General features: G+C 57.7%; 3 protein-coding genes across 5 annotated transcripts in view; 2 read left to right on the top strand and 1 right to left on the bottom strand.

Moving 5' to 3' along the window:
* ARHGEF17 (Rho guanine nucleotide exchange factor 17) overlaps positions 1-8370 on the top strand; it is a gene marked incomplete at its 5' end in the record, with an annotated part of 37460 nt that extends 29090 nt beyond the window's left edge. Inside the window, 6 exons of the mRNA XM_084305814.1 lie at positions 33-119; positions 205-272; positions 555-703; positions 794-968; positions 5409-5651; positions 8086-8370. Of these exons, the coding sequence (XP_084161940.1) occupies positions 33-119; positions 205-272; positions 555-703; positions 794-968; positions 5409-5651; positions 8086-8279 (916 nt within the window). The 3' untranslated portion in view covers positions 8280-8370. The remainder of the gene's footprint in view (positions 1-32; positions 120-204; positions 273-554; positions 704-793; positions 969-5408; positions 5652-8085) is intronic.
* Positions 8371-12838: 4468 nt separating this feature from the next.
* RELT (RELT TNF receptor) lies at positions 12839-16438 on the top strand. Its single transcript, XM_084290403.1, has 10 exons — positions 12839-12997; positions 13605-13679; positions 13788-13939; positions 14050-14135; positions 14393-14608; positions 14828-14908; positions 14998-15079; positions 15186-15413; positions 15501-15636; positions 15966-16438. The coding sequence occupies exons 1-10, from the start codon at positions 12968-12970 to the stop codon at positions 16011-16013; spliced, it is 1134 nt and encodes a 377-aa protein (XP_084146529.1). The 5' UTR covers positions 12839-12967; the 3' UTR covers positions 16014-16438.
* A 4599-nt stretch (positions 16439-21037) lies between these two features.
* The window catches only part of FAM168A (family with sequence similarity 168 member A), a 163865-nt gene continuing 160716 nt past the window's right edge, over positions 21038-24186 (bottom strand). For all 3 annotated transcript variants that reach the window (XM_084305999.1, XM_084305998.1, XM_084306000.1), the window contains 3 exons: positions 23372-23546; positions 22145-22275; positions 21038-21532 (listed from right to left, as the gene is read on the bottom strand). In XM_084305999.1, the coding sequence (XP_084162125.1) occupies positions 22163-22275; positions 23372-23546 (288 nt within the window). In that variant the 3' untranslated portion in view covers positions 21038-21532; positions 22145-22162. The remainder of the gene's footprint in view (positions 21533-22144; positions 22276-23371; positions 23547-24186) is intronic.

Raw genomic sequence — 24186 nt, 5'->3', positions numbered from 1 at the left:
CTCAACCCCGTCCTTCTGCCTCGTCTCCGCAGCATCCACGTGTACCAGTCCTCGGATAACATCCGCAACAGGAAGAACAGCATGAAGATGCAGCACGCCGCCTCCGTCATGTGCATCTTGTAAGCGGGCAGGAGGGTTTTAGGACCCCTGGGATGGGTTTGGGGCGGCCCGGCAGCGGCTCTCAAAGCTGGTCTCTTCCCGCAGATACCTCGATAACCAAGTTTTTGTGTCCTTGGCCAACGGGGAGCTCATCGCGTACCAGCGGGAGGCAGGTGAGGCTGGATTTGGGGCCGTTGGGTCCCAGCAGGGGATGCTCTGGGTTCCTGCAGCTCCTCTGTGTCCCCAGGGAGGGCTATCCCTCGAGGGATGCAACCCCAAATTCACAGCACATGGACCCTGCCAACTGTGTCCCCACGAGGACACCACCTGCCCTATAAAGGGGGATCCATCAGCATCCCACAAGGACGTTTCCAGCCACCTCTTCCCCCCCTAACCAGCTCAAGCTGGGGATTTGGTGCTTTATAAACCCTCCCCATTTCCCAATGTCCTTACAGGTCGCTTCTGGGACCCCCAAAACTCCAAATCCCTGTCCCTGGGCTCCCCGGGGAGCCCCATCACGAAGATGGTGGCGGTGGCAGGGAAGCTGTGGTGTGGCTGCCAGAACCGGGTCATCGTCCTCAACACGGCCACGCTGGTGCAGGAGGTAGGACAAGGACGACACCCCGAGCCAGGGGGGACTGGGGACGGTCCCCAGAGGCTCCGGGTGGCATCGGTGTGGCTCTGTCCCCCACAGCACACGCTCCACGTGGGGCAGGACAGCGGCCGCAGCGTGACCTGCATGGTGAGCGCCGGTCCTGGCGTCTGGGTCGCGCTGCAGGGCAGCGCCCAGGTGCGCCTCTACCACGCCACCAGCTACGAGCAGCTGGCCGAGGCGGACGTCACCCCCCCCGTGCACAAGATGCTGGCTGGTAAGCCCCCAAAATCTCCGTTTCCGGGTGTTTTTCCCATTTTCTGTTCCATGCGCATCGCCTCTCTTAAAAACGCGCTCCTCCCCGGAGCGTCCGCTGCTGCGAAATGCATCAATATCCTCAGCCAGCTTCAGGGACCGAACCCAATGAGTTCAGCTGCCCCTGGGCAGCTGCAAAATCCCACACAGGAATAAGGCAGCAGATGCAAAAGCATCCTAAGCACAGATAGGGCAACCCCAAGGCAGCTGCAAAAATCTTCAGAATGAGGATGCAGCTCCAAAATCCCATGCAGAATAGCATAATGGTTGCAAAACTCCAAGTGGAAATAGGGCAATCCCTGGGTAGCTGCAAAACCCCATGCAGAAATAAAGCAGTTGCTGCAAGGTTCCACAGAAAAAATAGGGTAGCAGATAATAAAATCCTAAAAAGCAAGAGCAGAATGCCTGGGTGGTGGCGTGATTCCATGCAGAAATAACATATCAGTACCAAAACCTCATGCAGAAATCGGGATGCAGTTGCAAAATCCCATGCAGTAATAGTGAAGTAGTTGAAAAACCCCATGCAGGAATAGGGCAATCCCTGTGTGGCTGCAAAACCCCATGCAGAAATAGCAGTTGCTGTGAAATGCCATGCAGAAATCAGAAAGCAACTACAAAATCTCATGCAACAATAGCACAACACCTGGATGGCTGCAAAATGTCATGCAGAAATAGAGTGGGTGCTGTGAAATACCATGCAGAAATAGCAGTTGCTGTAAAACACGATGCAGAAATAGAGTGGGTGCGGCGAAATGCCATGCAGAAATCATGCAGTAGCTGCAAAATGCCATGCAGAAATCAAGCAATTGCTGCAAAATGCTGCACAGAAATCAAGCAGCAGCTCCAAAATGCCATGCATAAACCAGGCAGGTGGCTCCATAATCCCATGCAGCAATAGCACCACTCCTGGGTGTCTGCAAACCCCGTGCAGAAATAGAGTGGGTGCTGCAAAATGCCTTGCAGAAATCATGCAGTAGCTGTAAAATGCTGTGCAGAAATACAGTGGGTGCTGGGAAATGTCATGCAGAAAACATGCAGCTGCTGCAAAAAGCCATGCAAAGCCAGGCAAGGAGCTGCCAAATGCCATGCAGCAATGCACCACACCAGGAATGCTGCAAACCCCATGCAGAAGTAGAGTGAATGCTGCAATGTGCCATGCAGAGATAGAGGGGATGTTGCAAAATGCAGAAAGTAGAAAGCAGATGAAAAATGCCACGCAGAAATAGAGTGGGTGCTAGGAAATGCCATGAAGAAATCAGTCAGCTGCTGCAAAATGCCATGCAAAACCAGATGGGCAGCTACAAAATGCCATGCAGCAATAGCACAACACCTGGATGGTTGCAAAATGGCATGAAGAAACAGAGTGAGTGCTGCAAAATGCTATGCAGCAATGCACCACCCCTGGGTATCTGCAAACCCTGTGCAGAAATAGAGCGGGTACTGCAAAATGCCTTGCAGAAACCATGCAGCAACTGCAAAATGCCATGCAAAACCAGGCAGGGAGCTGCCCAATGCCATGCAGCAATGCACCACGCAAGAATGGCTGCAAACCCCATGCAGAAGCAGAGTGGGTGCTGCAACATGCCACGCAGAGATTGAGGGGATGCTGCAAAATGCAGAAAGCAGAATGCAGCTGCAAAATGCCATGCAGAAATAGAGCGGGTGCTGCAAAATGCCTTGCAGAAATCATGCAGCAACTGCAAAATGCCATGCGAAACTAGACAGGGAGCTGCCCAATGCGATGCAACAATGCACCACACCAGGATGGCTGCAAACCCCATGCAGAAGCAGAGTGGGTGCTGCAACGTGCCACGCAGAGATTGAGGGGATGCTGCAAAATGCAGAAAGTAGAATGCAGCTGCAAAATGCCATGCAGAAAGCAGGCAGCAGCTGCAACATGCTGTGCAGAAATAGAGTGGGTGCTGCAAAATGTTATGCAGCAATGCACCACCCCTGGATATCTACAAACCCCGTACAGAAATAGAGCAGGTGCTGCAAAATATCTTGCAGAAATCATGCAACAACTGCAAAATGACATGCAAAACCAGTCAGGGAGCTGCCCAATGCCATGCAGCAATGGACCAAGCATGGATGGCAGCAAACCCTGTATGGAAATAGAGCGGGTGCTGCAAAATGCGTTGCAGAAAGCAGGCAGCAGATGCAAAATGCCGTGCAGAAACACAGTAGGTGCTGCAAAATGCTATGCAGCAATGCACCACTCCTGGCTATCTGCAAACCCTCTGCAGCAATAGAGCGGGTGCTGCAAAATGCCGTGCAGAAACCATGCAACAACTGCAAAATCCCATGCAAAACCAGGCAGGGAACTGCCCAACGCCATGCAGCAATGCACCACACATGGATGGCTGCAAACCCCATGCAGAAGCAGAGCGGTTGCTGCAACGTGCCATGCAGAGATCGAGGGGATGCTGCAAAATGCAGAAAGCAGCTGCAAAATGCCATGCAGAAATAGAGTGGGTGCTGCAAAATGCCGCACAAAGCCAGGTGGGCAGCTGCATAATCCCATGCAGCAATGCACCACCCCTAGGTATCTGCAAACCCCGTGCAGAAACAGAGCTGGTGCTGCAAAATGCCTTGCAGAAATCATGCAGCAAGTGCAAAATGCCATGCAAAACCAGGCAGGGAGCTGCCGAATGCCATGCAGCAATGCACCACACCTGGATATCTGCAAACCCTGTATGGAAATAGAGCTGGTGCTGCAAAATGCCATGCAGAAATAGAGTAGGTGCTGCAAAATACAATGCAGCAATGCGCCACCTCTGGGTGTCTGCAAACCCCGTGCAGAAACAGAGCTGGTGCTGCAAAATGCCATGCAGAAACCATGCAACAAGTGCAAAATGCCATGCAAAACCAGGCAGGGAACTGCCCAATGCCATGCAGCAATGCACCACACCTGGACAGCTGCAAAAAGAGCGGGTGCTTCAAAATGCCATGCAGAAATCAGGCAGGGACTGCAAAATGCTGTGCAGAAACAGAGTGGGTGCTGCAAAATGCAATGCAGCAACGCACCACCCCTGGGTATCTGCAAACCCTGTGCAGCAATAGAGCAGGTGCTGCAAAATGCTGTGCAGAAACCATGCAGCAACTTCAAAATGCCATGCAAAACCAGGCAGGGAGCTGCCCAATGCCATGCAACAATGCACCACACCTGGATGGCTGTAAAATGTCATGCAGAAAGAGTGGGTACTGCGAAATGCCATGCAAAACCAGGCAGGGAGCTGCATAATCCCATGCAGCAATGCACCACCCCTGGGTATCTGCAAACCCCATGCAGAAATAGAGCGGGTAATGCAAAATGCCGTGCAGAAACAGAGTAGATGCTGCAAAATGCTATGCAGCAATGCACCACTCCTGGCTATCTGCAACCCCTGTGCAGCAATAGAACGGGTGCTGCAAAATACCTTGCAGAAACCATGCAACAACTGCAAAATCCCATGCAAAACCAGGCAGGGAGCTGCAAAATGCCACGCAGCAATGCACCACACCTGGACAGCTGCAAAATGCCATACAGAAATAGAGCAGGTGCTGCAAAATGCAATGCAAAAGCAGGTGGGCAGCTCCATAATCCTATGCAGCAATGCACCACTCCTGAGTATCTACAAACCCTGTGCAGAAACAGAGCTGGTGCTGCAAAATGCTATGCAGCAATGCACCACCCCTGGGTATCTGCAAACCCTGTGCATCAATAGAGTGGGTGCTGCAAAATGCCGTGCAGAAATCAGGCAGCAGATGCAAAATGCCATGCAGAAACAGAGTGGGTGCTGCAAAATGCCATGCAGCAATGCACCACACCTGGACAGCTGTAAAATGCCATGCAGAAGAGCGGGTGCTGCAAAATGCAACGCAAAAGCAGGCGGGCAGCTGCATTATCCCATGCAGCAATGCACCACCCCTGGGTATCTGCAAACCCTGTGCAGCAATAGAGCAGGTGCTGCAAAATGCCTTGCAGAAACCATGCAACAAGTGCAAAATGCCATGCAAAACCATGCAGGGAACTGCCCAATGCCATGCAGCAATGCACCACACCTGGATATCTACAAACCCCATGCAGAAATAGAGCAGGTGCTGCAAAATACCTTGCAGAAATCATGCAGTAACTGCAAAATGCCATGCAGAAATAGAGTGGGTGCTAGGAAATGCCATGCAGAAACAGAGTGGGTGCTGCAAAATGCAATGCAGCAATGCACCACCCCTGGATATCTGCAAACCCTGTGCAGAAATAGAGCGGGTGCTGCAAAATACCTTGCAGAAACCATGCAACAACTGCAAAATCCCACGCAAAACCATGCGGGGAGCCGCCAAACGTGGGGTTGCGCGGGGCGGGCTGAGTTTTTTTTTTTTTGTGGGGTGGGGGGACAACGCTGACGGTGCATCCCGCCTGCAGGCTCGGATGCCATCATCCGGCAGCACAAGGCGGCGTGCCTGCGCATCACGGCGCTGCTGGCCTGCAAGGAGCTGCTGTGGATCGGGACGAGCGCCGGCGTGGTGCTGACGCTGGCGCTGCCGGCCAAGGCGGCCCCGGTGCTGGTGGGCTTGGCTCAGGGCCATACGGGGCACGTCCGCTTCCTGGCCGCCATCCCCCTGCCCGACGGCTTCGACCTCCTCTTCCCGCTGCCCGGGCAGGAGGGTAGGAAAGGGTTAAAGGGGGGTGGGAGGGGTTAAAGGGGTGGGTGGGGTTAAAGGGTGGGTGGGGTTAAGGGGTGGGAGGGGTTAAAGGGAGTGGGTGGGGCTTAATGGGATAGGTTGGGTTAATGGGGTGGGAGCGGCTTAATGGGGTGGGTGGGGTTAAAGGGGTGGTGGGAGGGGCTAAAGGGGTGGGCGGGGCTAGAGGGAGTGGGAGGGGTTAAAGGGGTGGGTGGGGCTAAAAGGGGGTGGGCGGGGCTAAAGGGGTGGGAGGGGTTAAATGGAGTGGGTGGGCTTAATGGGGTGGGTGGGGCTTAATGGGATAGGTTGGGTTAATGGGGTGGGAGTGGCTTAATGGGGTGGGTGGGGTTAAAGGGGTGGGAGGGGTTAAAGGGGTGGGTGGGGCTTAATGGGGTGGGCGGGGCTAAAGGGGTGGTTGGAGGTGTTAAAGGGGTGGGCGGGGCTAAAGGTGGGTGGGGCTAAGGGGTGTGGGAGGGGCTAGAGGGAGTGGGAGAGGTATAATGGGGTGGGTGGGGCTAAAAGGGTGTGGGAGGGGCTAAAGGGTGGGCGGGGCTTAATGGGGTGGGTAGGGTTAAAGGGAGTGGGTGGGGTTAAGGGGGTGGGAGGGGTTAAAGGGTGGGAGGGGCTAAAGGGGGTGGGAGGTGGTAAAGGTGGTGGGAGGGGCTAAAGGGGTGGGCGAGGCTAGAGGGAGTGGGAGGGGTTGAAGGGGGTGGGTGGGGCTTAATGGGATGGGCGGGGCTAAAGGGGAGGATGGGGCTAAAGGGATGGGTGGGGCTAAAGGGTGGGAGGGGTTAAATGGAGTGGGTGGGGCTAGGGGGAGTGGGAGGGGTTTAATGGGGTGGGCGGGGCTAGAGGGAGTGGGAGGGGCTAAAGGGGTGGGTGGGGTTAAAGGGAGTGGGTGGGGCTTGATGGGGTAGGAGGGGCTAAAGCGAGTGGGATGGGCTAAAGGGGGTGGGTGGGGCTAGACGGGGTGGGAGGGGCTTAATGGGGTGGGCGGGGCTAAAGGGGGTGGGTGGGGCTTTGAGTAAGGGGGCGTGGCTAACGTGGTGGCGGGGTGAAAGGGATGGGTGGGAATAATGGGAGGGGGGTGGGGCTAAAAGGGAGGGAGGGGCTACGGTGGGCGGGGCTTTGGGTAAGGGGAGGGGCTTGTGGGAAAGGGGTGGGCAGTGCTAATTGGAGTGGGCGGGGCTAGGGGTAGGCAGGTTAAAGGGGTGGGCGGGGTTATAGAGTGTGGGTGGGGTTGGATGGGGTGGGGATTAAAAGTGGGAGGGGCTAAATGAGTGGGCGGGGCTAAAGGTGGTGGGCGGGGCTATGGGTAAGGGGAGGGGTTAATGATGTGCAGTGGGAGGAGCTATTGCAAGGGGAGGGGCTAAATGAGTGGGAGGGGCTATTGGAAGTGGGAGGAGCTATTTGGGTGGGAGGGGCTAATTGGGAGTGGGAGGGGCTAATTGGGGTGGGAGGGGCTAATTGGGGTGGGAGGGGCTAAATGGAAATGCGTGGTGCTAATTGGGGTGAGAGGTGCTAATTGGAGTGGGAGGGGCTAATTGAGGTGGGAGGGGCTACATGGGGTAGGAGGGGCTACATGGGAGCAGGAGGTGCTAATTGTGGTGGGAGGGGCTATTTGGGATGGGAGGGGCCACATGGGAGTGGGAGGGACTAATTGGGACGGAATGTGCTAATTTGGTTGGGGTGGGCTACATGGGAGTGGGAGGGGCTGTTTGGGGTGGGAGGGGCTACATGGAAATGGGAGATGCTAATTGGGATGGGAGAGGGTAATTGGGGTGGGAGGAGCTACATGGGGATAGGAGGGGCTATTTGGGGTGGGAGGAGCTAATTAGGAGTGGGAGGGGATAATTGGGGTGGGGAGCTATTTGGGGTGGGAGGGGCTAAATGGAAATGGGTGGCGCTAATTGAGGTGGGAGGGGCTATTTGGGGTGGGAGGGGCTACATGGGAGTGGGAGGGGCTACATGGGAGTGGGAGGGGCTGATTGGGGTGGGAGGGGCTACAATGCGGTGGGAGGGGCTACATGGGAGTGGGAGGTGCTAATTGGGGTGGGAGGGGCTAATTGGGGTGGGAGGGGCAACATGGGAGTGGGAGGGGCTAATTGGGGTGGGAGGGGCTAATTGGGGTGGGAGGGGCTAAATGGAAATGGGTGGCGCTAATTGGGGTGGGAGGGGCTATATGGGAGTGGGAGGGGCTACATGGGAGTGGGAGGAGCTAATCGGGGCCAGGGAAGCTATTTGGAGTGGGAGGTGCTAATTGGGGTGGGAGGGGCTAATCAAAGTGGGCGTGTCTATCTGCAGTGGGAGGGGCTAGATGAGATAGGAGGGGCCATTTACGAGGCAGGAGGGGCTCATTACAACCAGAGGCCCCCCTCCCACCACTCCGTGCCCCGCCCCCCCTCTCCCACCCCTAGGCCCCGAGCAGCCGAGCGACTCCGAACCCCGGGGGGACCCCGCTCGCCCCCGCGCCCCCAGCCTGGCCCTGCCCAAAGCCAAGATGCTGGTGATCAGCGGCGGCGACGGCTACGAGGATTTCCGCCTGACCAGCAGCAGCGAGACCGTGGGCCGCGACGACAGCACCAACCACCTCCTCCTCTGGCGGGTGTGAGGGGCTGGGGACCCCCCCCCTCCAGCCACCCACCCACCCAGCCACCCTGGGGACCCCCCCCTCTCCCCCAAATCGCCCACCCAAAGGACCACCCCCCCCCCCCCCCCTCCTCCTCCTCCTCCTCCTCCTCTCAAGGACCACCTCCCCTGCCCCCAGCACGTCTCATCTCTCCAGCCCGGCTGCTCTCTGTGTGCTCTGGTGGTTGGGGGGGGAACGGATGGATGGATGGATGGACCCCCCCCCCCCCCAGCTGCCTCCCCCCACCACGGGGCGCTGCTTTATTTTTTTGGGGGGAGGTAGGGGGCACCTGGTTGCTTGGGAAGGAGCTAACGAAGCCTTTAACGAGCATCCCCGGGGGATGGATGGCAGGAGGACAGCGGCGCCCTGCTTCGTTCTCCCCGGGTTTTGTGTGTGCCTGCTTTGGGGGGGGGGGGGTTAAAAAAAAATAAAAAAAAATAAAAAATAAAAATGGGGGGGGCTGCTGCAAGGCGGTGACCCCCTCCCCACTTATTCCGGGACCGCCCCAGGGACTGTGTGGCCCCCCCGGGCCTCCCGCTAACCCGCTCGCTCCATCGCCAGCACCCAGATAGCTCTGTTTGTTTGTTCGTTTGTTTTAAATATATATATATTATATATATAGAAATAGCCCTATTTATTTTTGGGAGGGGTTGCGCAGAAATGGGAAGAGGAGCTGGAGTGCACAATGGGGGCGGAAAAGGCGATTTTGGGGTTCAGAGCAGGTTTTTCCCCCCAAGAATGGGGGATTCGGATGCTGAGAACCTGCTGGGACATGGGTGAAAAGGTTCCCAAATCACTGCTGGACCCCATAAATGTGCTGGGGACACTCTGGGGACACACTGGGGCTTTTTGGGGCGGGAATCATGGAGGGGAAGGGAAAAAATATATATTTTTTTTCTGCCCCCTCTCCACGTTTCCTATGGGGTTTTGTAACCTCTCGGTCCCCGTTGCCCACCAAGGACCCCAAAACTCCCTGCTCTGCCCTGTGGGGACTCTGCCACCTATAATGGTCACGGGCTTGTCCTTGGGACGGGGTGAGAATGGGGACCCCCCCGGGGGGGTTCCCAAAGCCCCCCAGGGCCGGCAGCGATGAAGACTCCGGTGGGAGGAAGAAAACCCCAAACCGCCGGGCCAAGGGGTGTCACCCCTGGGGAAGGGGCCAGGATTTGGGGGCTCAGTGGGGGCCAGCACCCATGGGTGTCCCCGCAGCCCCCCCCCCCCAAAAAAAAAAAAATTGGGGGCAAAAATCATTTAAAAAACCTCAATTTTCTTCAAATCCCCTGCCCCGTGGCGTCTCCGCCCACCCCGATTTTACTTTTTCCCCTATTTTTTACCCCAAAATCCCCCCCCCCCACGATCCCACTCCCCCTCCCCCGCCAGGCGGCGCTGCCCGTGGGAAAGGGCGGGGGGGGGGGATCCTCGGGGCGGGGCGCTGACGTCACAAAGAGGGGGGAGCCCCGCATTGTGACGTCAGGAAAGGGGGCGGGGCCTGGGGGGGGGGCCCCGGCGCGCGCCGTCGGCTCCATTCATAAAGCAGCGGCCGCGGGGGCGCCGCCTGCGACGGGGCGGCCCCGACGGGACCCCCCCGGTGCCACCCCCCCGGTGCCACCCCCCCAGTGTCACCCCCATGAGGGGGGGGGACACAGGTGAGTGTCCCTCGGCCCCCCCCTCCCCCCCGTGGGTATTTTGGGGGGGGGATTTCTGGGGCGGGGGGGCTCGGGTTGGGGTTGTAAAGGGGGAATTTCCCCCCCCCGGGGGGGCGAGGAGGGGATTTTGGGGGGGATTTTGGGGGTTTGGGGGGGGATGCTTGTTTTGGGGGCTGGTTCTGTGTGCTGTGCTTCTTGGGAAAGCGGGGAAAAAAGGAAAAAAAAGAGAAAAAAAAGTAATTATAAAAGGGGTGGGGGGGGGTGTATTGATTGCCCCCCAAGTGGGATGGAGCCCCCCTCCCCATGTTGGAGCCCCCCCGGCTTCATCTGCAGCAGGAATATAGGGCAGGAGAGGAGGGGGGAAAGTAGGTTATGAGAAACTCTGCGGTAACCGGTTGGGAAAATGGGTAGGAACTGTGGGATTTGGGCTTTTCTTCTTTTTTTTATATAATTTTTTTTTGGATGGAGGTGGAAAATCCCAAAAATGGGGGCCCAAAACTCCCCCCTTGTGCTGCCAAGCGTGTTCCCAAAGGGTTTCTGCACAGTTCCTTTTTTTTTCGCTCGGCTGAAACCCATGGGGAGGGGAAACCCTGCCCCAAATCCCTGTGGGCACCTTTGGGTTAAGGGGGGGCAGGAATAAAGGATTTGTTTTATTATGGGGGGCTGCTGGCCCCAAATCTGCTGCCCACCTGCCCCCTGGCTGTGTTGGGGGGATATGGGGTGAGCAGAGGTCAGCTTTTCCCCAAAAAGCTTCCGAGTTTGGTGCTGGTGAGACTGGAGGTTTGGTTTCCACTTTTTTATTTTGGGGTTTTTGGTGGCCGGGAGCAGGCAGAGCCCCGGTCCTCAAACTTTATCCCTCCCCCGTAGCTCGAGCATCCCAGGGCAGCGTCCATCCCCAGTATGAAGCACGTACTGGGACCAGTGTCCTCCGCCTGGGGCTGGTCCTACTGGAGCTGTTAACCCTTTTCACAGCGTGCCCCTTACCCCAAAACCCTTCAAGTTTGTGTCCTGGGATGTGCGGGCTCTGCTCACCCTTGGGTGCTCCCCAAAATCCCTACGGGGGCCGGGGGAACCTCGGTGCAAGCAGGGCTGGGATGGGGGGTGCGCACCCATGGGTGCCCGCAGCGGCGCTCGGATCTGCTCATCCTCTCCACCCCAAATCCTTCCCTGGGGGCGGGAACCTCAGCAAAACCCCCAAAGGGATTTAAACGTCTCCCATCCCAAAATCCTGAGCAGTCAGAGCCCCGAACGCCGCCTCCCCGGAGGATTTTAGGGCTTCACGGCGGGTGAGGAGTCACCTCGGGGTGCCCTGCGCGGGGATCTGCATTGCAGCACCCTGTGCTGCCGCGGGATTTCCCTCTCCCTTCCCATATAGGGGGGGGCAGCTGCCCAAATTCTGGGGGGCTGGGGAGCCCCACCGACAAGTTTTGGGGCTGGGAATGTCGATTTTGGGGCCTTTTGTAAGGGAGGGGTGATGGGGATGAGGCTGTGGGTTTGGGGATTCTTTGGGGGGGTTTGGGGAGCCACCTCCCCCTCTCCAGGCTCCGTTTTGCCCCCACTGGGTCACCGCTCCCCCACAGACTGGGAGCTACTGGGAGGCACTGGGACACCCTGACACGGCTCCTGCCGCACCAGCTGCATCCCAGGTGGCTAATTACTAATTACTGCCGGGCACTAATTACTCATTACGGTGCCAACCCCCCCCTCGGCGCACAATGACCCCTTCAGCAGCAGCACCCCCAGCACTTCGGGGGCGGGTTTTAGAGGGGTTGTCCCCACTCCCCCACCCCATCTTCATTTATTTCCTGTGGATTATTTTTTTTAATTGATTTATTATGGATAATTATATTGAAATTTAGCACCCTTTGCGAAAGCTGAAGCTGAAAACCTGCAGAATTTGAGGGCCGTGGGGTGATGGCCCTGGTGCCCCGGGGGGATTTGGGGTGTCTCTGGGACCCCAAATCCCTTCCCTGCTTCGTGGCACTGGAGGCAGAAACATCCCTCGGTGCCAAGCCGATGCCTTGCAAAAATAAAGCTCTAACCCCGTAAAACTGGTGGGTTTTGGCAATTTCTTCTTGCCCAAACCTTGAGGATCCAGCAGCAAACGGGGCGCGGAGGGCGCCACCATGGGCACGTTGTTTTGCCAACTTGTGAGCCCAGATTTGGGATTTTCGGAGCTCGCACCAGGGCGCCTGGGTGCTCTCCAAAGCTTTTTTTGCCCCAACTGGGAAAACTTCCAGTTGCCTTTTAATGATTTGCCTTTAATTAAACGCACCGAGGCTGCAGGGAGTGCGTGGAGATGAGCTGGCAGCATCGGGGCAGGGGGCACAGGCACGGGTGCCCCCGATCCGATTTTGTCTGCGGTCGAATTGGGCAAATTTGCCCAAATTTGCCAAATTTTCCCCCACAGGAAGGGAGAGGGGGGCTTGGAGGGGGGCACACAGGGCTCCCGGGGGGGTTCGAGCAGGAGCAGGTTGTGTTAGCGGCGCTGAAGGGGGTGGGAGGTGCGAGTGCTGGCTGGGTTTTGGGGCTTTTTAAGCTACAATTGGGATTTCTTTGGGTGCTGAGTCACTAAAGGCCGGGCTTCAGCTGCGCCCAAAAGGGGCTCCTGCAAAATGTGTGGGGTTTTTGGGTTTGGGACTTTTTTTTTTTCCCAGTCTTGAGGGTGTTTTGCTCTATTATGAGGGAAACTTTAGGGTTTGGGAAATAACCCCAAAGCTGCCCTGCTGCAGCAAACGGGGCTGGGGAGCGCCCTGGCTGTGCCATACCCTTCTTCTGTTCCTTTTACCGTTTCTTGTATTATTTTCTTTAATTTTTTTATTTTTTTCAGCTGGATTGCTTCCTAGAACTGCTGCCAAAGGGGGTGCTCGTGTAAAAGCACCCAGACGATGAGCCCTCGCTGTCCCCAGGGCAGGAATTAGGGGAGAAAGGGGGGTCCCCGTCCCCTTCCCATCCCTGTGGTGCGGAGCAGGGGGGTTCCTGGCCCCGTTTCCCTGCAGGTGTCCCCTGGCAAGGAGCAGTGGGATGCGCTGGTGGCTTGTCACCGTCCTAGGGGTGAGTATGGCCTCGTCCCCCTCGCTGCTTGTCCCTGTCCCCTGCTTGTCCCCAAAGCCTTTGCTGCCCCCCCCGGGGCTGAGAGGGGTCAGCCCAGGGCACTTGGGGACAGTGGAAATACCCCAGGGTGCTTGGGGTGATCCCAAAATAACCCCCGTGCACCAACAGGGCCAGGAACAGCTTTGGGACAGCCACCCTGCCCCCATGCCTGTGCCAGGGGTGCCCAGTTGGGGTTGGGGAGTTTTATTTTTATTTTATTTTATTTTTCCTCCTGGTTTGCGCTTGCTGCAGTGCTTTGCTTCTGGTGGGTTTGCCTCCACCCCGTCACCTGCGAGGGGTTTGCATCAAGCTGCGGTGTGTATTATGGGATGGCTGGTGCCTGGCACGTTGCTCCCGATGGGTCTGCATCCACCACGGCCCCGGCGTCGGGGTTGCGCCCAGCATTTTGGGAGCATGGGGTTGGCACCTGCTGCGCCGCACGCACCCACCCCATTGCTGGCGGCACGGTGCGTGCGATGCCTCTGCATCAATCCTGCCTCCACGACGCCTTTTGCATCCACCACGGTGCTTGCGATGGGCTCAGCACCCATCCCTCCTTCTCCCACAGGTGCTGAGTGGCCCCGGCGCAGTGACCGCAGGCTGCGGGGCGCCGCGATGCCCACCCGGGGAGGAACCCATCGGGGTAAGAAGCACAAAAAGCAGCATCTCCATCCCAGAAGGCAGGAGCCGACCGTGGCACGGCCACCGCGCGGGCTCCATCCATCCCTCACCTCCTTTTCCACCCCTGCAGGCGTGCGGCTCGTGCCGCCCGTGCCCCCCCGGTGCTTTCTCCCCGGGGGACGCGCCGTGCGCCCCGCACACCCGCTGCCACGCCACCAGCCGCCTCCTCCTGGCACCAGGGACGGCAGCAACCGACACCCTCTGCGGAGGCTGCGTGCATGGGTGAGCCCTCAGCGGGGTTTGCTCCTTAGGGTGCTGTTTTTTGGGGTTTTGGGGGGGTTTGCGTGAACCCGCTCCATCCCCAGCCCTGACCATCACGCTGCACCCCGCAGGTTTTACAGCCCTGATGGCGAGAGGGAACCCCGGGGCCGGTGCCTGCCCTGCTCCGCCGCCCCCCCCAGCACCCCGGGGTGCCCAGGTGGGTGCAGGGTGGCACCGTCGGGTGCTCGGGCTGGGAGATTTCAGCTTTGCTGCGTCGCGGGGCTGTGCTGGAGCGCGGGCAGGATGGGTGCGCGCCGTCCCCTACCCCACCTCGCTGCCACCTGGGGGCTGTGGGTGACATCCTGCCCACCCGGCGGCAGCTGAGGACGCTCCTGCTTGTGGCATGGGTGGGGGAGCTTTGCCAAAAAAAAAAACAAAAAACCAAAAAAAAAACGCTCCTGGTGCTTCCAGCAGGCCGGCGGCGAGCCCGGAGCGCGGCGGCACCACGGGGGAGCAACGGCACGAGGGAGGCTCGGCCGGAGGAGGCGGCGGCGGCGCAGTCGGCCGTGCTGGCCATCGTGCCCATCTTCTGTGCCATGGGTTTGCTGGGCATCCTCGTCTGCAACCTGCTGAAGAAGAAGGGCTACCACTGCACCGCGCACAAGGAGCCCGAGCCTGGGGTCGGCACCGGTGAGCCCCGGTCCCGTGCGCCCCGGGGTCGGGGTGCTGCTGCACCCCAAGCCCGTTGTGGGGTGGGTTTGGACCCCAAAATGGTCCCAGATCAGGACGTGGTTGAGTTGGGGTCACCCCCAAGCCAGTTCACGCTGCTCGAGCCCATCCCCGTGGCTTTTGGTCCCCAAATTGTCCCTGTGGCCAGAGTGTCACCGAGCCCCCTCCCTGTGCCTCCAGGTCCCAGCTCCGTCTACCAGATCGAGGACGCCAACGAGGACACCATCGGGGTCCTGGTGCGCCTGATCACGGAGAAGAAAGGTCTCGAGGGGGGACGGGGGGGTCCCCAAATAGCTGGGGAAGGGTTTGGGGCACCGAGGTGACCCTTTGCTGTCCCCCCCCTCCTGCAGAAAACGCCGCGGCGCTGGAGGAGCTGCTGAAGGAGCATCACAACGCGCAGCTCATGGCACCGGGCTGCAAACCTGCCTATAAGTGAGCCCCCCAAAACCCTACTGAGCCCCTCCCCAATCCTACTGAGCCCCCCCAACCCCACTGAGCCCCCCCCCATGTACCTGGCATCTCCTGTCCCCCCCCACAGGCTGCACCTCCTGCCTCAGTTTCCCCCCGCGTGCCGGCACCAGCAGCACCTGCACACCGTGCACGGCCCGGCCCCCAAATCGGACCCCCCCTCGGACCCCCCCTGCACCCGCTGCAGCCAAAAGAAGTGGCCCCAGGTGCTGCCGTCCCCCGTTAATGCCACCAAGGCCACCAAACCTGGGGCCAAGGCCGGCCGCCCCGGCGAGATCACCATCCTCTCCGTCGGAAGGTGAGCGCGGGGTGGGCGCACGGGGATGTGGGGGGGTCCCTGTTGGGTGTGTCCCCCCCCCGGTGCTCACAGGGTGTCCCCCTGCAGGTTTCGGGTGTCCCGTATCCCCGAGCAGAAGCCCGGCACGACAGCGGGGACCGGGGGTGACCCATCCCGGGGTCCCCTCCCCGCTGGCAGCGGGACGAGGCCATCGTGGCTGAAGAGCACCGAGAGCCACCCCGAGGTGAGGGGGGGGCACAGGGCTCCGGGAGGGGCTGGGATCTCGGTGCCCTTCTGCTTTTGGGGTTTTTTTCCTGGGGGAAACGGCGTGGTGTTGCGCCAGGCTGTTCACTCTGAAGCCTACTGAGGGCAGCTCTCGGCCTTGCCCGGCGCTTTCGGGGCTCTCCAGCGGGGCGCAAACTTTTTGGGATTTATTTTTCCAGACCTAACAGGGTTTTTTTCGGAAGGGGCTCACGGGCTGGGAGGTGCTGGGCGATGGGGACCAAGCGCAGCGGGACAGGATGGATGTCACCCCCACCCCTGTGACCACGGTCCCCTTTGCCCCCCCCTCAGGGCAGCCCCTCGGAAGCCAGGCTTGGGGACAGCACCCTCGCCATGTGACGCCCCCGGGGGTCCCCAAATCGTCCCTGCTGCAGGGTGAGGGGCTCAGCACCCCGCAGGGTGCCCCAGCACCGCCTGGGGTGACGGCAGCCAAAGAAGGGGGTGCCACCATGGTGTCCCCCCCTCCCCATGGATGTCCCCAGCTTGGTGGCACCAGGATGACCGCGGCTCACCGGGGCTCAGCACCGCCTCACTCACCCCACCCGGGCCCTTTATGGCCGTCGGGTGATGGATTCTTAATTTTATTTTTTAAAGCCTCTTTTGGTTAATTCCTGGAAACGAAGTCACTCACACCGGGGACACCCCCCAGGTCACGTAGGGGACCGTGTCCCCTCCCTGTCCCCAGCCTCACTGCTGACAGCAGGCTTGGCACCAGCGCTGGCACTCCCCAGCACCCCGTTTTGGGGCAGCATTGCCCTTTTTTTTTTTTTCCCCTGTATTTATTTACCCAGCCCTTTGTGTCGTGGTTTCTTAAATATTTTTTTTTATTTGAAGCCTCCCAGGTTTGTTCCTGGAAATGACGTTAATAAACGTGCTCCGTTTTGGGGCAGGAACCTAGGCTTTGACGTTTCTTTGGGTTTTTTTTATTCTTTCTCTTATTTCCTCCATGGGGTTAAGGCAGGACCTGGGGGGGGGACTCAGTGACGTGGTCCCAAGGGGGGCACGATCCCGTGTCACCCAGAGAGGTGCCCGGTCCCTTGTTGGTCCCTTGTCCTCTCCAACTGGCACCCGGCCTGGAGGTGGCCTCAGGGGGATGGTGACACCCATGGGTGTCAGCAAGGGGGCAGGGACCCAGCAGGGAGGTCCCATTCTGCTCTCCAAACCATGATTTTGCCAAAGCCACCGCATGGGGACCCCTACGGAGAGGGTTTTGGTGACCTGGGCTGGAGGGGTGGCACCCCCAGGGTGAAGGAGGTGGCTTTGGGAGGGCACTGGGGACATCCCAGTTGGAAACCAGACCTTTTTGGGGTCACCACGAGCTGATATCTCTCCAAAACCCAGTGCTCAGCATCTCAGCCCATGCTGGTCCCCCGGGGCACGGCACAAATCCCCCTGTGCGCCCAACCAAGGCTGGGCTCCATCCAAAACCCCACCACGGAGAACATTGGGGTGGCGAGGCTGTATTAGGACCAGGGGCTCAAGTCAGCACCATTCATCCCCCACAAACCCTCCCAGAGCACATTTGTGGTGTGGGGCCCTGCAGGACTCCATCGCGGCCCCAAAAAAGCACCAAACCCCCGCGGGCTGCGTCGTGTTTCGGGCGATTTGGGGTTGTGGGTTTTTTTGGAAACATTTTTTAATAGTTATCGAATGTTCTACATCTTACAGTAAATATCGTACAGTTACAAACTCTTGGCTGAAACCCGTCAGGGAGATCACGGACTGATCTTCGGGACGTAAAGGGAACAGAGAAAAAAAAAAATAATAACAAACAAACAAAAAAAAACAACGGAAAAAGCCAGATTTACACTTTTATATTCACAAGCTGCGGCCGTGGGGCTCTCCAGCGCGTCGGTTCGAGGCCGTGTTCCCTACACACCTGGGAGACTGATTGGAAGACATCTTTATTTCTTTTTTTTTTTTTTTAATCTTTTTTAATCTTTTTTTTTTGCTTAAGAGTTCCAATAACAGCTAAAAACGAGCTGATCCGAGCCGTGCTGTTGGTCGAAAGGAATTAAAACGCCGATGGAGAGAGGCGGACGGGGCGCGCGGGTTGGGTTTCGGCGGCTCCATGCTGTGGGATGGGGAGGATTTGGGGTCTGTGTGATGCCCCCACGCCCCTTTTCCCCCTCCTCAATGCAGCCCAGAGGCCCCCCAGCCCTGCCGACCGCTGTCCCCGTGGCTCCTGCCGCTCGCCCTGCACCAAGGGATGGGATGCTGTGGGTCGATCGGGGTTTTTCCTACAGCCTGGCCAGTAAAAGCGGTCATCAGACCCCGTTTTTTGCTGCTTTTTGGGGGTGAAAAATCCCCAAAACCCAACGATTTGTAAGGGTCAGTCTGTGGCACGCCGTGCCAAAGCTCTCCTGCCTCCCGGGCTCCTTACCAGGCTTGGCTTTGCCTGTTTTCCCCACGGGAAAGAGTCGCGAGGGCACAGCCGAGAAACGTTGGGTTGGGTTGGGTTGGGTTGGGTTGGGTTGGGTTGGGTTGGGTTGGGTTGGGTTGGGTTGGGTTGGGTTGGGTTGGGTTGGGTTGGGTTGGGTTGGGTTGGGTTGGGTTGGGGAAGGGAAGGGAAGGGAAGGGAAGGGAAGGGAAGGGAAGGGAAGGGAAGGGAAGGGAAGGGAAGGGAAGGGAAGGGAAGGGAAGGGAAGGGAAGGGAAGGGAAGGGAAGGGAAGGGAAGGGAAGGGAAGGGAAGGGAAGGGAAGGGAAGGGAAGGGAAGGGAAGGGAAGGGAAGGGAAGGGAAGGGAAGGGAAGGGAGCACACTGGGGACAGTCGGTGCTGGGTGCTCGCAGCCAAAAGCTGGGGTTGCAGGGAGGGGAAGGAGCCACAGCCCTCACTCGGACTGGAAAGAGCAGTTTAACAACAACAAAAAAAAAGGAGAAGAAAGGAAAAAAAAAGTGGATTTACAGGTACCCCACGGCTCTTATTGCTATCTGCAGCTGGTTGGATTTTAGCTTCAAAAATAAAGCCCCGAACGCGAGGATTTTCGCTCTCCGGGCGAGATCTGGGCTCCTCAACCCCGTGCCACGGGGGTCAAATTCCTCCAGGGGGGAAATTCCTCGCTAAGGGGAATTCCTCGGGGCCAAATTCCTCGCTAGGGGCTGGGTCGTGTTCCCCCAAGCCAGAAGCAGAGCCCCCAGCCCCCAAAAGCGGCCGGCGTCGCTTCGCCCGCCGCGCTCCTCGCCTCTACAGCAAACGTCCGCCGTGAAACCAGAGCAGAACGGAAACTTTAAAGAACACAGAAGGGTAAAAAGCGCTGAAATTACAAATTTCCAACCACACCGAAGCTTTACTGCGTGATTTGGGTTCATCAGCCTCGGCCAGAACGGCATGGGGCTGGAGGTCCCGGTCCTAACCGTGGCTGGGAAGGGATTTTCATGGCAAAACTTTCCTTTTTCCCAGAGTTTTGCCCTCTGGAAAAGTGGCTCCATCACCTCTAAGGGGATTTTAACCCCTCTTGCCCATTAAACCTTGTCCTCCTGCCTGGATTTCCTCCCATAAAAGCAAGGGCAGATGAGCTCTGGTGGGACACGACGCTTGTCCCCCCACCGGTGTCACCCCCCTGCCACCTCCCCAGCCTTCACCTCCTCCAAGATTCAGAGGTTTCCTCCTTCCTGGCCTCTCTGTTCCCATCCAAAATGCTGCGTCCCCAAAAACGTCACCGCCCCTTGCGAGGCCAGCCCGGTTAGCAAGGTCTTGCTCTCTCCCCACCACCTCCGAGGTGGCTTTGGTGGGGACAGCAGCACGGCGGCCACCTCCTGGGCACCTTTTTCTCACCGTGGATATGGGCAGAGGAAAAGGCAGAGCCCCAGGAGCGAGCCCCCACCCCAAAATTTGGCCTCTCCGGGGTCCCCCGCAGCTCCGGTTCTCCCCGTGGGTGCCTGCAAAGGTGGCAGAGCGCTGGGTTTGGGCTGGAAATCCTTCAAAACCCATGATGGAAACCCTTCTGCAACCAAAACACCAAAATTTGGCTGCCAAAAGGGCTCGCCCAAGCCTCTCGCCCCCACGGGCAGGAAAGGTTTTGGCTCCTCGCCCTCCGCGGGTGCCATTGAGCCAGGGGAAGGAATTAAAACAACAAAAAAACCACACCCAAACCTCATCAGATCCCACCAGTGAGGAGGAGACTCCGTAACCACCAGCTCTGCACCATTTCTGGCACTTTCCTCCCCAAACTGAGCGTTTTTCCTCCTTCCACCCCAAAGCCCAGCATCACCTCCTGAGCCGGGGCTGGGAACCGAGGCAGTGGTGCCTGCCTGCCCCTGGAGCAACCCTGGGCACCACCAGCCATGGTTTTGGGGCTGTTAATTTGCTTAACGAGTTCATCTCACAGCCTCACAGCACTGACAGACAGCCCCCGGCACGGACACCACACCGGGCAGGGCTCAAAACCCCCAAAAGACCCCAAAACCCCCGCTCTGGCCTCTAGGGCACCTCGGGGACCTCGGTGAGGCCACACAGAGCACACAGCAGGAACATTTTGGTGCTTTTCAAGGCTCAAAAACCACAGGGACACTTCCCACCGAGGGGCTGGAGCTGTCAGAGGGCTCCAGGAGCATCGCAGAGCCCGGGAGCTGCGGGACTCGCACGCGTGCCGCGGGGCGAGCACGAATATTTTGGCACGCTGGAGGGAAAAATCCAAAATCTTTTTTTTTTTTTTTTCCCTTTAGGAAAAAGGAAGAAAAATCTAGTTTTTGCTGAGAATTTACAAATGGTGTTGTCTACAAGCGGGAATGCCCTCGAGACAGCCCCCTGAGCCCTCGGGCACCTCGGGGAAGCCCGGCGAGCGGGGTGCCACCGACCGTGCCGCCCCTCCTTGCGCCCATGGGCGAGCCAATAGTGCCCAGAAACGGCCCCAATCCTCACAGCATCCACGAGCCCCTCATCTCTGGCTGGATCTTCACCACTTGGAGGAGCATTTCTCCTCCAACCTCGTCCGTAACCCAAAAAAAAACGGGGCAAGGGGCACCCCCTCACCAGCCAGCCTCCGTCCCCAAACCGCTGGGCTCCGCGCTCCGTTCCCCAACCTCCAGCCGGGCTGAGAAGGGGCTGGGGAACCTCTCACCATGCCCAAAAGGATCCTGGGGGGTTCTGGCTGCCCTTTCCCGTGCCACAAAACACTTTTTTTGCCCCTTTTTGTCACAGCAGACCCGCTGGCGAGCGGTCCTCCTACGTCCTACAAGCGAGGAGGGCGAGCTCAGCACCTCACCGCAGAGCAGGCGTTAGGATCTATCACGACAGCTACCTGGAAGACACCAATTTTCCTGTAACGTGTTACGGAAGATTAAATAATTTAATGTTCTTCAACTGAAAACATCCCCCCCCCCCAAAAAAAAAAAAAAACCCGAGCGAATGGGAACAAGCCTGCCTTACCCGCGCTGTGCTTTTCACGTCGTACCCTGAACACCAAACCACTCGTACTAGGCAAAAGGAAAACCTAGGCTCTTGTCAACCACAACAACAAGGGAAAGAAATGGAGAAAAAAAAAACACGGAAAGAACCCAAAAGAATGAGAAACGGAGGGGGGATCTGAGTGAAATATGCTGAGCTTGCAGACGACGGGACCAAAGAGAGACCTTTACTATTGCTCCGTGTCAGGATGTGTGTTACACGACTGATGGGGGTCAGGGGAGGGGGGAAAACAAACAAACAAAAAAAAAAAAGAGGCAGAAGATTAGAAAAAGCAGCTTTTACAAAAACCACTAAAGAATGCATAAAGTGACCCTTGCACTTTTTTTTTTTTTTTTCCTTTTTTTTTTTTTTGTTTTCTTTTGTTCTCACAAACAGACGAGGTGCTGCAGTCCGGCGGCCGCAGCCCCGATGTAAGACTTGTGGAGTTGCATACGATGTCTGACTCTGGATCTGGAAGAGAGCAGAGACATCACGGAAGGGTTGGGGGCACCGGGGAGGCCAAGCGAGGTCGGGCTCCAACCTTGGCTCGCGCTGCAGGAGGTTTTTTTGGGGTGTGGAGGGAGCTGAGAAAGCGTCGGGGCACCAGCAGAGAGCTTGAAGCTCGTGGCCATCTAATTTCACCGGGCAATTTGTCGTGGGATGGGTTTCTCTGATGTTATGTGAGGAGCATGGAGAGATGTAGGGTGACCCATGGGATAGGAGGGACCTGCTCTGCGTCCCCATCACCGGTGCTCCAATTTTGGGGACCCCCAAGGACCACGCCAACCCGCACGCAGCCTGGCTGGTACCAAAGAGGCAGGAAAAGGGGACTTCTCCCGACACATTTCAGCAGGGAAAGCTCTGCTCCGTGATGTGAGAGCATCCCAAACCTCCCAGCATGAAGGCAAGGAGGATTCCTTCTCCAACCCTTCTCCAGCAGCTGGAGCATCCAGCAAAAGAGGGCTGGAAATGCAGCCAAGACCCTCCTGGGACGCACGGGGTCGTGCCAGAGCCCTCGGTGCCCTGTTATAGGGCCAGCTCTGTATGGGGACAGAGCAGGGGAAGCTCTCGGGTGGCACTTACATGACTTGGCCGGTGGGTTTACCAGTGTGGAGGTACGTAGCTGTACGTGGGGGTTCCTTGAGCCCTGTACGTTGGCACGGAAACTGGATGTGCTCCGATTGCGGTGTGTTGTGGGGTGGTCAACAAGGTTCCTGGAAGGGGAAAAAAAAAAGAGGAATTCTTCGTGTGATGGCCATTTCACAGCTTCGGAGCCAAAGCCACAGCCTGGCTGGGGCTGGAGGCACCCCTGGGTGCTGCTGCTCGCCCCCTGCCCTGGTTTTATTTAAAAAAAATAAATGTTCCTGGTGCCTCAGGACGCACCACGAGCGTCCTCTGCTAGTTACAGGGCAGAGAGCCTGGTGCCAGCCCCTTCTGTGTTGCTCTGCAGCTGATGTACATCAAGATTTTTGGGGAGAATTTGCACAGCAGACACAAGGAGGGCGAACACAGCCCCAAATTTCCCCGTTTTAGGCGTAACGGGCTACTTGAAACTTGAAAGCATCCTCCACGCACGAATTGCATCTCCCACTTCTCGGCACAAGCACCAATAAATCTCTCTCAGAGTGGTTCCCTCAGCCGAGTCCTGTTTCACAGCTCCTGCAGATGCAGAAGGGTGAATAACGCCTTTCTTTGCACCATTCAATGCACAACAACGAGAATTGTTGAGAGAAATAGAGGCTTTGGGAAAAAAAAAAACTATCATACCCCATATCCGTGCTTGATGCGCTCTCAATTAATCACGTTTGTGCCTGGATTTAAGTAACCCCACGCATGAGGCACTCAGGGCTCAGCAACGATGCACAAACCAAGGTTAACTTTGTCCATTTGTGCAGAAGGACCTTGAAAGGATCTCAGCAAAGGAGCTTGAGGACAGAAATGCAGCAGTATTTGGAGACGAGCTCGGTTATTTCTCTATTCAGGGAACAGAGGGAAGAAAAATAGATTCCAGGATGCAAGTGGGGGCCAAATGGAAGGAAGGTCTCCTGTGCTACCCCAAAAATGGGAGTGGTATCAAGATTTGGTGCAAACTAATTGTGTTTTGCCTGCAAAGGAGCAGCAAACCATGAGGCAAAGCTGCTTTGTGCTTCCCTGGGGGTGTCGTAGGACGCGCTCGCCTCGCTGCGGTCCCCTGGGGGCAGGCACCACCGCTGCCCACGGCCAGGAAAACCTCCTGCATGGGTCATTTTTGGGTTTGTCCCACTTGAGCCACGATCTCTGACCTCGTGGGACCGTGGGGGAGCCTCTTACCTGCCGACATGGCCATGGTGGTCCCCGCGACCATGCCCATGGCCACGCCGTTGGTCCTGGGCGCAGCCACGGGGGCCGGGTAGATCGCCGACGGGATGCTGTTGGGCTGCACCACGGTGGTGTGATGGATGACGTGAGGCTGCGCCGCGTACACCGGCTGGGTGTAGTAAGCTCCCTGCTCGAGAAGAAGGAAAGCAGGGAGGTTTTTTTGGCACCCGGCACCAGGCGGGGTTTACAGAGGGGCAAACGCAGCCCTGCGCCCAGCGGGCGCCACCAGCACGCAGCTACGGCGGCACCGAACCCCAAAAAAGAAGCAATTTGGACAAATTTTCCTGCTCTGTTCATGTTTTGTAAATCTCTGACTCTTTCAGAGCTCCCCCAATGATCATTTCAACCATTTTTTTGTTTTTTTCCTGCAGCGGGAGTGGGGTGGGGATCAGCATCACGGGTAGGGGACGAGCCACGGCGCGTGGTTTGGGGGGATGAAACGGGGTCTGAGCCCCAAATCCTTTGGCTGCTGGTGGACAAAACGAGCAAAAGGTGGAAGAAACAAGGGGAAAGGACGGGTGGGAACAAAATAAAGGAGCCAACAGAGAAAGCCCCACATCCTAAATAATGAGCTGCCTGAAATGTGAGAGGCGCAAGGGCAAGAGATGCATGGGGCAGGCAGCGCCAGCGTCCCCATGATACCAACAGGGAAAAATCAGAGGGATCAGAACAAAGGAGGGAGCAAAACAGGGAAAAGGAGATGCTCCAGTCCCAGCCGGGCATGGAGAAATCAGTTTGTGGCTGCAGGAGGAGTTGAATTTGGCATT

This window comes from Netta rufina (genome assembly GCF_964035555.1).
Source record: "Netta rufina genome assembly, chromosome: 1".
NCBI classification, from domain to species: Eukaryota; Metazoa; Chordata; class Aves; order Anseriformes; family Anatidae; genus Netta; species Netta rufina.
The sequence above is the reverse complement of the archived record's forward strand: the minus strand, read 5'-3'. Positions and strand labels throughout refer to the sequence as shown.